Genomic DNA, 15,119 nt, shown 5'->3' with positions numbered 1-15,119 from the left:
TTTAAAAATTTCCTCTCCATCCTTGATATTTTTTTTCCCAAATATTTTATGCTGGCCTCTGGACTGCCCTTCACTTCAAACCTACACTATAGTCTCACCTTCTCTTTTAGTCACACTCCACAGCGGATGGCACAAGACTGAACATATCACCTTCCAGTTTTCCGGGCATGTTATGCTCTTTGGAGAGTGACTGAGATGGGAATACCAGAGTACCAGGAAGTTTGAAATAAGCAGCAGCCCAACAAACACACTGCCAGACCTACTGAGTTCCATGTATATCCAGGAGGAAGAAACCAAGCTGTGTTGAGATAGGAAGCTGAAAGCATGGAAAGAGATTGAGGCTCTTTGGGGAAGGCAACTGGTTTCCGAGGGGTTCAGACGTGTACAGGTACCATTTGAACCGAACCTCTGTACTTTACAAGATTTGTCCATCATTAGCTGTGATTTCAGACCTCATTCATAGAAGATGACAAATACCCAACAAAAGAGTGATCCAAAGTGACTCAGTGCAGTACTATGTTCTCATCTCCTGCTGCTCAGGAGTTACTTTTGCGAGTCAAGTCCATGAAACACTCATTTATTTTAAAATAAAAATAATGACTGATGCGAACAATCTCTGATGAAAGGAATGAGGCTATTCTGACAGGAGAAGTAATTTTCCTAAATTGTCTCTTCTCAGTCAGAAAATGATACAGTAATGTTTTACATGCCCTTTCTTTTAGCTCAATGTGACCCAAGCTGGCAAATTTACATTCTACCACTGTTTACATCCCAATGTCAAAATAACTGCCCTATTTTTTCACAATTAAAGACTATTAATCCACTGCTACTACAAAATGCATTCTAATTCCCAACTACACCCCCTAAGGACTCCCAGGAGAAAGAGAAAGCACAGAGTGACTACAAACAAGAGATTTTCTGGTTCCAGTCAATAATTTACCTATCATTCTACAATTGGACAGTTACAACGGAATAATTTTGTAAAGTTCTTTATAAATGCTGATGCACATTCTGATTCTTGCTAGTGAGACATTAAGCACTTTGCTGCATCCCCTGAGTTTTCGTTGTCAATAAACCTTGTTCTCTCAAGGAGACAAATACCATAATAACCATAGAATCACAGAAATGTAGGACTAGAAGGGACCTTGATAGGTCATCCAATCCAGTCCCCTATACTGAGAGGACTAAGTATTGTCTAGATCATCTCTGACAAGTGTTTGTCTAACCCAGTGATATTCAGATTGAGGCTCACGAACCACAATTGGCTCCTTAATCTGTCTCCTGCAGCTCTTTGCATCACATATTAAAATACTGTGAGACTTAATTAGGGCTGGCTCTAACTTTTTTGCTGCCCCAAGCAGCAAAAAAAAGCGCCGCCCCGCCGAGCCCCCCCACCCCCCGCCGAGCGCCGCGCCGCCGGAATGCCCCCCCCGAGCGCTGCGCCCCGCGCCGCCCCCCCGCCGAGCGCCGCGTCGCCGGAGCCCGTCCCCCCTGCCGAGCACCGTGCCGCCGGGGCCCGCCCCCCCGGCCGAGCGCCGCGCTGCTGGAACCCCCCCCGAGCGCCGCTCCCAGTGCCCCCCCCTGCCGAAAGCCGCGCCGTGCTGCCCCCCGCCACCCCAAGATTGGCTGCCCCTTACCAGGTGCCGCCCCAAGCATATGCTTGGTTGCCTGGTGCCTGGAGCCGGCCCTGGATTTAATTATTAACCAATCTAAGTTATTCACCAATCAGGATGTTTTTACTATGTTATTAATCAATTGTAGTTGATAAAATAATATTTGCTCAGTCATTTTGCTGTGAGAATGAGAAAGAGAGAGAGAGAGAGAGAGAGAGTAAATGAAACAATGAATTCACACTACTGTGGCTCTTTTGGGTAATGTTGATCACTAATTTGGGTCCTGATGTAGGGATATAAAAGAAGGTACTAACAGTGATTCCCCCAAGAGACAGTGACCCCCTCATAATTTGGCCCCCACACTTTAAAATCCAACAGTTTCACCAAGTACAAAAATCTTTTGGGTCTTCTGTTAAAACTTGTAAGCTACTGTCTGTAGAAACCATTGATTAGATCTATCCTGTGAAAGATATTTTACTACTATGTAAAACTTACAAACAAGTTAACTGACTTTGTTCTTGAAGTAATTGATACCATGTAAACAAACACTATAAGCTGTTAAGTGACTTTCACTTCATTCAACTGCTCCTAGGACAGACCCCCACCCTCTGTGATTAAAGGGCCGGGAGTCTCAAATGAATTAGCACACACTCTGAAAGTGGTGGAGACAGTAAATTAAAATATGGTTAAGATATGGAATGTATGCTGATGAATGCTTGATATACATGGATGGTTAGGGAGGTGCCAGCCTAGAAAAGGAGTATCCATCGGCCGAAGAATGTGTCAAGTGGATGACCAGAAACCCCCGGAGGGTAAACTGGGATCCACCCCATCACCTGGAAGGATGACAAACACAAACTTTGGACAGTGTGGAGCCACCAGGAATGTGCCACTTTGGACAGGAATGTGCCATCTGCTGACTGAGTCAGCAACAGGAGGATGAAACAGCTCCCATAGACTAACATAGGAATTAATTCCTATAAGAATGGACTCTAAAGACTGATGACTTTGAGTCTCTGGTTCTGCTGCCAGCCTCCAGGAGCATCAGGTGCACCTGACACAGACTCGGCTCCATCCTCATGACCAAGATACCTGGCCAGTAACATGGCAACTTCTAGGCTGGTAACTATAACACCTATACAGAACTTGAATGAATGATTGTGTGAATTAATCTCTCTCTCTCTCTCTCTCTCTCTCTCTCTCTCTCTCTCTATATATATATATATGTGTGTATGTGTGTGTGTATAAGAAATAAGTAGTCAAACAACGTTGTTTACTTTTATCTTTTGCTTTATCAGTATATTTACAATAAATGTGGCATCTTTGCCTTATCCCTCTTAATAAGATCCTGCTGGTTTTTATTCTATTGGTATAACACTGAACTATGGAGGTCTGAATGTCACTGGTCTAACCTGTTCTTAAAAACCTCCAATGACAGAGTTTCCACAACTTCCCTAGGTAATCTGTTCCAGAGCTTAAATTACCCTTACAGTTAGGAAGTTTTTCCTCATGTTTAACCTAAAATCTCCCTTGCTGTAATTTTAAGCCTATGACTTCTTATCTTGTTCTCATTAGATAAAAACGATTTATCACCCTCCTCTTTATAACAACCTTTTACATACTTGAAGACTATTATCATGTCCCCAACTCAGTCTTCTCTTCTTCAGACTAAAAAACCCAATTTTTTCAATCTTTCCTTGTAGATCATATTTTCTAGACCTTCAATCGTTTTTGTTGCTCTCCTCTGCACTTTCTCCAATTTGTCCACATTTTTCACAAAGCATGGTTCCCAGAACTGGACACAATACTCCAGCTGAGGCCTTATCAGTGCTGAGTAGAGTGGAAGAGTTACTGCTCATATCCTGCTTATAACACTCCTACTAATACATCTCAGAATAATATTCACTTTTTTTGCAACAGTATTAGATTGTTGATTAATATTAATTTGTGATTCACTATAACACTTGCTGGCATTCATTTCCCATTTTGTGCAATTGATTATTCCTTATGAAGTGTAATACTTTGCATTTGTCCTTATTGAATTTCTCCTGTTTATTTCAGACCATTTCTCCAGTTTGTCAAGATCATTTTCAATTCTAATCATGTCCTCCAAAGCACTTGCAACCCTTTCCAGCTTGGTGTCATCTGAAAACTTGATAAATTTACTCTCTATGCCATTATTCAAATCATTTATGAGGATATTGAATAGAACCGGATCCAGGACAGATCCCTGCGGACCCCACTTGATATGCACTTCCAGCTTGATTGTGAACTATTGATAACCACTCCCTGAATATGTTTTTCAACAATTTGCGCACTCACCTTATGGTAGGTTTGTCTAAGGCTATATTTCCCTAGTTTGCTTATGAGAAGGTCACATGAAACAGTATCAAAAGCCTAACTAAGGTTGAGATATATCACACCTACTGCTTCCTCCCTCTATCCACAAGGTTTGTTACCCTGTCAAAGGAGGATACTAGGTTAGTTTGACATGATTTGTTCTTGACAAATCCATGTTGACTGTTACTTATCACCTTATTATCTTCAAGGTGCTTACAAGCTGATTGTTTGATTATTTGCTCCATTATCTTTCTGGGTACTAAAGTTAACTATCACAGATTGCAGACGACTTTAGGAGTCTAAAAACAGCCATGCCAGGTATAGCATAATACTATTTTGCACTTATAAGCACCATGAACCACAAAGGGCCTTATAAAGATGAATTAAATTTCATAATAGTGGCAGCAAGGTAGGTAGTTATTATTATAACAATTTATCAGATGGATAAACTGAGGCACAGAAAAGTTAAGTCAGTTAGTGAAGGTCAGAAACTATAAATCAGTGGAAGAGTCCAAAATAGAACCTAAGAGGTCCTGACAGTAGAAATAGTTATTTAGGATGTAATTATATTTTATGTTCTCAATCTATCATCCCTTTAGCAATGTAATTGTCCTCCTTTCATTAAATGCACACACCACAACCATGCATTTGCTCTATGTAATGTATTTTTGTATGATATGTCATAGCAGTTTTTTTTTAAAGAAGGGATTATGTATGTGCATTTATAAGTGTAATACATATGTATGTCTACACAGCATCATTTAGAAATACAATGGAGCCAGACAATACATCACAAAATGGAGGGGGGGAGTGCCTCAATAAAAAAATTGTTTTCTGCATAGCTGTAGCAATACTAACAGGTATTCATTGTACTGAATAGTAATGCAGTCCATTTTAGAAGTGCCATATGGATTCAAAGATGCCATTAGCAACTTCTTCTAAGATTACACCTGTGTCTGCAAGTGATAGGACAATAACGATCTTATCTGCTCTAACAAGACTGAAAAATTGGCAACTGCAGAGGGTGCATGCTGCCAAATGCTGCATTTGTGAATAACAGAGACCAGTTCATTAATGGAACTGTTCAAATTAGCTGTGAGAATCCAAGAGCTGAGAAAAGACTGCCTGATGAGCGAGACTTTTACTTAAAAAGCTCTATAGGTTCATAAGCCTTAAGAGAGCTTCATTATAGCAAGCTAATGTTACTTTAAAATATGCCCACTTCAGCTGTGAAGCTGCATTCAACACCAATGCTCCCTCCAGAGTTTGCCACTCTTTGTAAGAGAATATTTTGGGCTTTGGGAAGTTCAGGATATAAAGATTAGATGCTGCAGAGTATACTACTTTATAGGCTCTGCTCTGAAAGTAAGAATTTCATTTGGCACTCTGCTTTATTTAAAATTTAAGACAGTCATGCAGTCTGTCCACTCAGGCTTTCAAACTGCTTCAAAGGAACAGAATGACATCCCTCCACAGAAGCAATAACAGCCAATAATGTGCACCCATATACAGCACAGTAGCACCTTTCATTTCAAGGATTACACAGGGCTTTTACAAATAATTACAGTGAGCCAGATACAATAAGGGCTAGTCTACACTACCCGCCTGGATCGGCGGGTAGAAATCGATCTCTCGGGGATCGATTTATCGCGTCTCATCTAGATGGATAAATCGATCCCCGAATCGACGCACTTACTCCCACCTCGTCAGGAGGAGTAAGCGCCATCAACAGGGGAGCCGCAGCGGTCGATTTTCTGCCGTCCTCACAGTGGGGTAAGTCAAATAGGATACGCTGAATTCAGCTACGCTATTCACGTAGCTGAATTTGCGTATCTTAAATCGACCCCGCCCCTTAGTGTAGACCTAGCCTAAGCGTTCCAATATCCAGATGCATAAACTGAGGTATGGTGATGTTGATCTATTCAAGGCTATGCAGTGAACAAATGGCAAACAGGGTTAAAACCTGACTATGTCCTAGACCAGAATTCCCTTTTTTCCCTGGTAGGAGGCATCATTTAAAATAATGTACCTACAAGTTTCCATTCATGGAGAAAACACCAGTGGAAATTCTTGAGTAGATATTTTCATATACATGTTTTGAAAAACAAAATAGACACAAACTTCCCATCAAAATGTTAGAGGGGCTGCTATCCTACAGGAAATTACCTTCATTGTTTCCAGAACTGTCCCAAATTGAAGGACTTCTGGTCTGCTATTAGAAAATGTATGAAAATGTTATTTAAGGGTTATCTCCCCTAAACTTCTATTATTATGGTGCTAAGAAAATATTGAAATACTTATTTTTAATAAAAGACATAGCAACTGGAATCACATAACTAGACAGTCTACTCGGGAAGGATCCAATATTTTACGATGTAAACACAGTATCAAGGTTCTCTATAATTCAAGCTTTACTCATTAAATATCTCTAAATATAATTCACCAAGTCCCAAAGACTATTGTCATGAAAAGGCGGCACATTAAAGGGCATGTCTACACTACAAAGTTAAGTCTATTTAAGTTATGTTGACGTACAGCCACCGCTGTAGTTAAGCCATTGGTGCATGTCCACACTACGCTCCTTTTGTTAGTGGAGTACATCCACATTAGCAGCTCTTGCATCGACATAGTGGGTAGCTATCCCACTGTGCAGCTGTTCACCATCTGCCACAGGGTGTTCTGGGAAGAGTTTGCAATGCCTTATGGGGGCAGGCTCAGTGTCGCACAATGCAGCTTTCTCAGTCTCATCATTCCATGGGCTTCCTAGTACATTTTGCACTGCTTTTCAACAGCCCCTGTAAACTGCCTGCCCGCCATCTCTGTCAGAAAATATGGATCCTGCACTGCTCTCCAGTATTGTGATGAGAGTTATGAATACAACATGCCTGATCCTACAGTATTTCCTGAGCTTCAAGTCTGCTGCTGCTGCTGTGTTGTCTGCACTGTTGTGTGCCATGGACAGAAACAATTCAAGATTGCTGTTGGCATTCACGGAGCAGCTGAACACAGTGGATTGTCAATTCTGGGCTCAAGGAATAAGCACTGAGTGATGGGATTGCATCGTTATGCAGGTCTGGGATGACAAGCAGTGGCTCCAGAACTTTTAGATGCACAAAGGCACCTTTCTGGAACTGTGTGAGGAGCCCACCCCAGCCCTCCAGAGCACTAATAGTGGGGAAGCAAGTGGCAATTGCTGTGTGGAAGCTGGCAACACCAGACTGCTACCAATGAGTTGCAAATCAGTTTAGAATCTTCCATGGGGGTTACAGTGATGCAAGTGTGCAGGGCCATTAATCGTCTCCTGCTACAAAGAACTGTGACTCTCGGCAATGTGTATGAAATAGTGGATGGTTTTGCAGCAATGGGATTCCCTAACTGTGGTGGGGTGATAGATGGCACACACATCCCCATTTTGGCCCCAGACCACCTTGTGACAGAGTACATCAACAGAAAGGGCTACTTTTCTATGGTATTGCAAGCCCTAGTGGATCACCGGAGTTGTTTCACTGACATCAATGCAGGCTGGATGGGGAAAGTGCAAGATGCATGCATCTTTAGGAACAGAGGCCTGCACAGAAAGCTGCAAGCAGGGACTTTCTTTCCAGACCAGAGGATTACCATTGAGCATGTGGAAATGCCAATAGTGATCCTGGGAAACCCAACCTAACCCTTGCGCCTGTGGCTCATGAAGCATTACACTGGTCACCTTGACAGCAGCAAGGATCACTTCAACAACAGGCTCAGCAGATGCAGAATCACTCGTGAACAGGGACATTCCTAGGGGGGTGCAAGGCCCGGGGAAACCCCCCCACCCCGTCCACTCCAGCCCCCCCCCCCCCCACTCCACCACTTTCCCCAAACCCCCGACCCTTCTCTTTCCGGCTTCCGCCTCCTCCCACATTAATGCCAGGAGCTGGCAGGGTGGGGCAGAGCGGGACAGGCTGAGGCTGCTGTCGCTTCCCGATGGTGAGTGCAGGCCTGATTCAAGCTGCTGGCGCCAGGGCCCCTGCTAACTCCCCAGGCCAGCCTGGCACCCCGCACCTTTACCCCACCCTTCCAGGCCAGCCTAGCATCCCCTCTCCTAGAGCATGGCAATTCGGGGTGGCTGCTGCGCCCTTCCCCCAAAGCATGTAACCTAGGGACAGTCCCGCTTTGCTGTACCCTAGAGACAGTTCTGCTGGTGAATGTGCCTTTGGTTGCTTAAAGGGGCACTGGTGCTGTCTCCTCAGAAAGTTAGAGCTCAATGAGGAAAATATCCTGATGGTTATACCTGGTTGCTGTGCGCTTCAGACTATCTGTGAATCAAAGGGGGAGAAGTTTCACCAGGTGGGTAGTGTGGAGGTGGAGCAGCTGTCTGCTGCTTTTGAGCAACCAGATACCAGGGCTCGAGGGGGAGTTATTTGGATCAGGGAGGCTTTGAAGGAGCATTTTAATAAGGAGCCATAGTAATGTGTGTTGCAGGCAATTTTTTTTAGACTGTGGTATAAACCTTGTAATGACTACTGTGTGTCCGCTATTATAACACTGCAAATCCACCTATTGTTACTGTCTCTGAATGTTAGCAATAGTCATCATATGTTGGAGTATAATAAAGATTCATGCACTTTCCATAAGTACATTTTTATTCCACACCCAAACAAACATATTTATGTACTGGTAACCTAAACTTCATACATACAGGGGAAAGTATCTTTAAAGGGGAAGGAACAGGAAATTCACAAGCATGTGCCAATGAGGCTATCACAGCTGCATGTATGTCCAGTTGTCATTGTGAAAAATGTCCCATGGGGTGGAATGCCTGGGATACTGCTGAGGCTCCTGAGGAAATGAGGAATGGGGAGTGTGGAGATATGCAGGAAGGCAGTTCTGTATGGATCACAGGGGGAGGCGAGCACAGAGGTGTTCAGCCTGAAGTTCAGTCAGGGACCGCAACATGTCTATTTGCTCCCTGAGCAGCATTATCATCAATTCCTGCTCTTGTTTCCTATCTTCACTATCCCTACACAATTTCTCACTGATTGCCACCCTCCATGCTTTCTGCTCACAATCCAAAGCACCAGACAACTGCAGCATATCGTTGAATATGTCTGCCTTACTCCTCTAATTTCTTTTCCTTATCTGAGTGAGGCACTCTGCCAATGTGCAGGAAACCATCAAGGGCACATCTTCAGCTGCTAAAGAAACAATAGACAGAGGTGTTATTGTCAGTGCACTTACATCCTTGATCAAAACAAGTAAGAAGCAAAACTTTCCCTCACTTTCCCTTGGCACTCACACATCACAGTGGTAGCCCCAGCCATGATGAGTATGGCCTGGAGGACAGGGGATGAGTTGGGACAAAGGAAGGTAGCTCTGGCATATCAGTACTAGCGCATAGGGCTACTGAACTGAATACTAGCACCGTTTCCCACAGGCGGGGTGATTGCAGCAGATATCTCACTCCTGAGGTTAAGTGAGGCTGAAAGGGTCCAGTTCCTGCATGCATGCGGCTGCAGACGGGATCATATGCTGCTGGCCCGTGTGCTGCCATGGTGCCTACTGAAGTAACTGCTGAGTAGCATTCAGCTGAGGATTGCAGATTATCTCTAGGAAAGTTTCCTAGCGATCTCAATGGAGGATTCATGGGACACCCCATTATGCATAAACAAACTGTCATAGAAATTTCTGTCCGTTCCAGCTGAGGAATAAGGACAGACGGACACAGCTAGCCAAGCAAGGAGCCCCGGGAGGGGCGATCCGTTTATTTCAATTGCAATTGGGTTCAAGCTCATAAGTCAGCAAGAACAAAGAAAACACTTACACCAAAGCATTATATGCAGTTGCTTATGATAATCTATCGCTCTATGATTGGCCAAAATTTGCTATCATTACCATACATAATTAGCAAGCTACATGTATCTGCCCCTCTTATGACCCCTTATTGTTCATCTATTTGCCCCCCACCCTTGTTGTTTTGCAAACTAAGTAGTTAGTTATCTATAGGATACAGGCACAGGGAGTTCCATTGTCTATAGGTTTGGAGTTTGGCTACATTTCCTCTCAAAGGAACTTCCTGAGTTAAGACAACCTATAGCTGTGCTGTATATCTTCCATGTGTACATGACAAATTTGCCCCCTGATAATTAAGCAGAATAATTTTATATCAAAACCTTTTTGCAAGGGCCTCGTCTGACTAGCCTTACAGGGAAATGAGATGCAGACAGAACCTGCTCCTGTGTTTGTTATTTCACCACCTCTTGTAGCCCAATTGAAAAAGCAATCCCTTCAGTATTGAAGCAGAGTACTTACCAGAGGTTCCTTCCGCAGTTGGGAGCTGGACTGCTGGGACTGGCTAGCCTGCTCAGAAGTCTAAAGAGGCCCTGGCTTGAATTTCACCAGATTTCCCTGTTGCCTGCCCCCAGACCTCCTCTGCCACGTCATCCTCTGGGTTCACTCCAGTGGCCGTAACTCCAGCCCCAGCAAAGTATCCACAGGCCTCTTGGCAGTGGAGGTGGAATCACCAAAGAAGGGCGTGCAGCTCCTTGTAGAAGCGGCATGTCTGTGGCTCCACACCAGAGCGATCATTTGCCTAACTTGGTACACCTGCCTCATGTCCTTGATTTTTATGTGGCACTGCAGCATGTCCCTACCATAGCCCTTCTCCACCATGCCCTGAGCGATCTGGCCGTAGATATTGAAGTTCCTGCAGTTGGAGCAGACCTGTGACTGCACAGCCTCCTCTCCCCACAGAACCAGTTGTTCTCCATGCCAAGCAAACAGGAAGAGTAATTTCAAAACTTCCCAGGGCTTTACAGGAAGAGGGGTGTTCACCTGGTTGCAGGGCAGCACAGTTCAAAACAGTGCCCAGAGCGGTCAGGGTGGGCATTGTGGGACACCTCCTGCAGGCCACTTATAGCGACATAAGCAACACAGTGTCTATACTGACCCTGTGTCACTCTAACTATGTTACAAGAAGCTCTATGCTTCTGATCCAGGTGGTTTTATTAGGACAGTGTAGCAGGAGAGCTAAAGCAGCGGGAACAGGAAGAGCATTGCAGTGTGTATACCTCCATAGTTAGGTGGGCGTAAGCTGCTTACATTGACTTAACTTTGTAGTATAGACATACGCTTAGAAAGGAACCAGGACTAAATACAGGATCAGAGGAGAAGGAGGAGGAGGAAGTGGCATGTAATCAAAACAACTGTTAGGTAAAAGTACCCAATTGCATACTCAAAGGAAGAACAGAAGTGAACCCTCCCCCCGCCCCCATCTAACATAAGTCTATAGGGGCTGTTTTTGCTAGAGCTCAAATCTCTTATGAATACCTGGCTTCAGCTCTAGGTCAAAGTATATTCAATTAAGCAACCAAAATCTTTCTTTTTTAATAGCACCGAGAAGAGTAATAGAGTAAGTTCTATTTCCTTAGTGGCCTAAAAGGTATTGTAGTATAGACTCCTAACCATTTGTCTGCTTCACTTCAGATATCAACTGCTGGAAAGAGGTAGAGATGGACATAGGAGACGGAAGTGTTGAGAGTCTCTGGGTTAGGCTTAAAGGGGCAAAAAACAAGGGAGAAGTCATGCTAGGAGTCTACTACAGGCCACCTAACCAGGTGGAAGAGGTGGATGAGGCTTTTTTCAAGCAACTAACAAAATCATCCAAAGCCCAAGATTTGGTGGTGATGGGGGACTTCAACTATCCGGATATATGTTGGGAAAATAACACAACCGGGCACAGACTATCCAACAAATTCTTGGACTGCATTGGAGACAACTTTTTATTTCAGAAGGTTGAAAAAGCTACTAGGGGGGAAGCTGTTCTAGACTTGATTTTAACAAATAGGGAGGAACTCGTTGAGAATGTGAAAGTAGAAGGCAGCCTGGGTGAAAGTGATCATGAAATCATAGAGTTTGCAATTCTAAGGAAGGGTAGAAGGGAGAACAGCAAAATAGAGACAATGGATTTCAGGAAGGCAGATTTTGGGAAGCTCAGAGAGCTGATGGGTAAGGTCCCATGGGAATCAAGACTGAGGGGAAAAACAACTGAGGAGAGTTGGCAGTTTTTCAAAGGGACGCTATTAAGGGCCCAAAAGCAAGCTATTCCACTGGTTAGGAAAGATAGAAAATGTGGCAAAAGACCACCTTGGCTTAACCACGAGATCTTGCACGATCTAAAAAATAAAAAGGAGTCATATAAAAAATGGAAACTAGGACAGATTACAAAGGATGAATATAGGCAAACAACACAGGAATGCAGGGGCAAGATTAGAAAGGCAAAGGCACAAAATGAGCTCAAACTAGCTACGGGAATAAAAGGAAACAAGAAGACTTTTTATCAATACATTAGAAGCAAGAGGAAGACCAAAGACAGGGTAGGCCCACTGCTTAGTGAAGAGGGAGAAACAGTAACAGGAAACTTGGAAATGGCAGAGATGCTTAATGACTTCTTTGTTTCGGTCTTCACCGAGAAGTCTGAAGGAATGCCTAACATAGTGAATGCTAATGGGAAGGGGGTAGGTTTAGCGGATAAAATAAAAAAAGAACAAGTTAAAAATCACTTAGAAAAGTTAGATGCCTGCAAGTCACCCGGGCCTGATGAAATGCATCCTAGAATACTCAAGGAGCTAATAGAGGAGGTATCTGAGCCTCTAGCTATTATCTTTGGAAAGTCATGGGAGACAGGAGAGATTCCAGAAGACTGGAAAAGGGCAAATATAGTGCCCATCTATAAAAAGGGAAATAAAAACAACCCAGGTAACTACAGACCAGTTAGTTTAACTTCTGTGCCAGGGAAGATAATGGAGCAAGTAATTAAGGAAATCATCTGCAAACACTTGGAAGGTGGTAAGGTGATAGGGAACAGCCAGCATGGATTTGTGAAGAACAAATCATGTCAAACCAATCTGATAGCTTTCTTTGATAGGATAACGAGCCTTGTGGATAAGGGTGAAGCGGTGGATGTGGTATACCTAGACTTTAGTAAGGCATTTGATACGGTCTCGCATGATATTCTTATCGATAAACTAGGCAAATACAAATTAGATGGGGCTACTATAAGGTGAACAGCATAATGGCCAACAAGGGTCAGGCTAGAGACTCTTGCCTATATGCTCGGGGTATTACTGATCGCCATATTTGGGGTCGGGAAGGAATTTTCCTCCAGGGTAGATTGGCTGAGCCTCTGGAGGTTTTTCGCCTTCCTCCGCAGCATGGGGCAGGGATCACTAGCAGGAGGGTCTCAGCCGATTGAAGTCACTAAAACACAGGATTGGGGACTTCAACGGTAGAGTCCAGGGAAGGGTCTTGCGGCCTGCAGCATGCAGGGGGTCAGACCAGATGATCATAATGGTCCCTTCTGACCTTAAAAAAAAATAATGTCTATGAGTGGGTGCATAACTGGCTGGATAACCGTACTCAGAGAGTTGTTATTAATGGTTCCCAATCCTGCTGGAAAGGCGTAACGAGTGGGGTTCCGCAGGGGTCTGTTTTGGGACCGGCTCTGTTCAATATCTTCATCAACGACTTAGATATTGGCATAGAAAGTACGCTTATTAAGTTTGCGGATGATACCAAACTGGGAGGGATTGCAACTACTTTGGAGGACAGGGTCATAATTCAAAATGATCTGGACAAATTGGAGAAATGGGCTGACGTAAACAGGATGAAGTTTAACAAAGACAAATGCAAAGTGCTCCACTTAGGAAGGAAAAATCAATTTCACACATACAGAATGGGAAAAGACTGTCTAGGAAGGAGTACGGCAGAAAGGGATCTAGGGGTTATAGTGGACCACAAGCTAAATATGAGTCAACAGTGTGATGCTGTTGCAAAAAAAGCAAACATGATTCTGGGATGCATTAACAGGTGTGTTGTGAGCAAGACACGAGAAGTCCTTCTTCCGCTCTACTCTGCTCTGGTTAGGCCTCAGCTGGAGTATTGTGTCCAGTTCTGGGCGCCGCATTTTAAAAAAGATGTGGAGAAATTGGAAAGGGTCCAAAGAAGAGCAACAAGAATGATTAAAGGTCTTGAGAACATGACCTATGAAGGAAGGCTGAAAGAACTGGGTTTGTTTAGTTTGGAAAAGAGAAGACTGAGAGGGGACATGATAGCAGTTTTCAGGTATCTAATAGGGTGTCATAAGGAGGAGGGAGAGAACTTGTTCACCTTAGCCTCTAAGGATAGAACCAGAAACAATGGGTTTAAACTGCAGCAAGGGAGGTCTAGGTTGGACATTAGGAAAAAGTTCCTAACTGTCAGGGTGGTTAAACACTGGAACAAATTGCCTAGGGAGGTTGTGGAATCTCCGTCTCTGGAGATATTTAAGAGTAGGTTAGATAAATGTCTATCAGGGATGGTCTAGACAGTATTTGGTCCTGCCATGCGGGCAGGGGACTGGACTCGATGACCTCTCGAGGTCCCTTCCAGTCCTATAATCTATGAATCTATGAATCTATGAAAACCTTTGGCTAATCAAGACTTCACCTTCACTTAGCAACCATTGGCAACAGGCCAGCCAAGAATCCTTGTTAGCTTCCTGATAGGAATATAACACAAAAGAATTAATTCATCCTTGTTGTACAAAGATGAGGTTGCTCTATATTCGTACTGCTGGATATCTTTTACTCAATAGGCTCTTGAGAAATGCATTAGCTGTCACATCTAGCATTTTGGGTTCAGGACATATTATATTACTTTTCAAGCCACTCAAAAGCAGGACACAGATTAACTGATTCCGCATCCATTTCAAAAGCCTTTTGTTGAAAAAAATATTTAAACAGTTATTTGTGCTTGAGGTCAGAAGATCTAGCAACTTAATGGTTAACCCAAAACCAGGGAAAATAGGATGAGAGGGTGGGTAAAGTCAATTTCAAGACAACTGATGGCATCCTCGCTATTCAATTTTATTTCTATTATTTTGTTCATTGAAATTTCTACATTACTGTAAGGTTTGACTTCTAAAACATTCTGATGAGTCTCTCCCACAGCTTCCTGTAAGCTTAACAATTTAATTTGGGCTTCTGATACTGTCAGAGATTGCTTGATACAAGTAAAAACAAATTGATTTTAGATATATTTTCAATTACAGTTCGTGACTATCTTGTGCTTTAATGCAGACAAGCAAATACATTTTTAGTGATCTCTTTTAAATGTTTCTCTTTTCAGGTTAAAGCAGGTTTGTTGGAGTTA

The 15,119-nt window shown here is 43.4% G+C and overlaps 1 protein-coding gene across 2 annotated transcripts in view; it reads right to left on the bottom strand.

The window, feature by feature from the left end:
* Positions 1–15,119, bottom strand: part of PCDH11X (protocadherin 11 X-linked) — a 1,037,556-nt gene that overhangs the window by 307,095 nt on the left and 715,342 nt on the right. Inside the window, exon 6 of one of the 2 annotated variants that reach the window (XM_054039436.1) lies at positions 9,067–9,127. The exons of the other annotated variant lie outside the window; for it this stretch is intronic. Within the exon in view, the coding sequence (XP_053895411.1) occupies positions 9,107–9,127 (21 nt within the window). The 3' untranslated portion in view covers positions 9,067–9,106. Of the gene's footprint in view, positions 1–9,066; positions 9,128–15,119 lie in introns of those variants that run through there. 2 annotated transcript variants of the gene reach the window in all.

Source organism: Malaclemys terrapin, chromosome 9 (genome assembly GCF_027887155.1).
Source record: "Malaclemys terrapin pileata isolate rMalTer1 chromosome 9, rMalTer1.hap1, whole genome shotgun sequence".
Classification (NCBI taxonomy): domain Eukaryota; kingdom Metazoa; phylum Chordata; order Testudines; family Emydidae; genus Malaclemys; species Malaclemys terrapin.
Note: the sequence above shows the minus strand (reverse complement) of the source record. Positions and strands in the feature narration are given on the sequence as shown.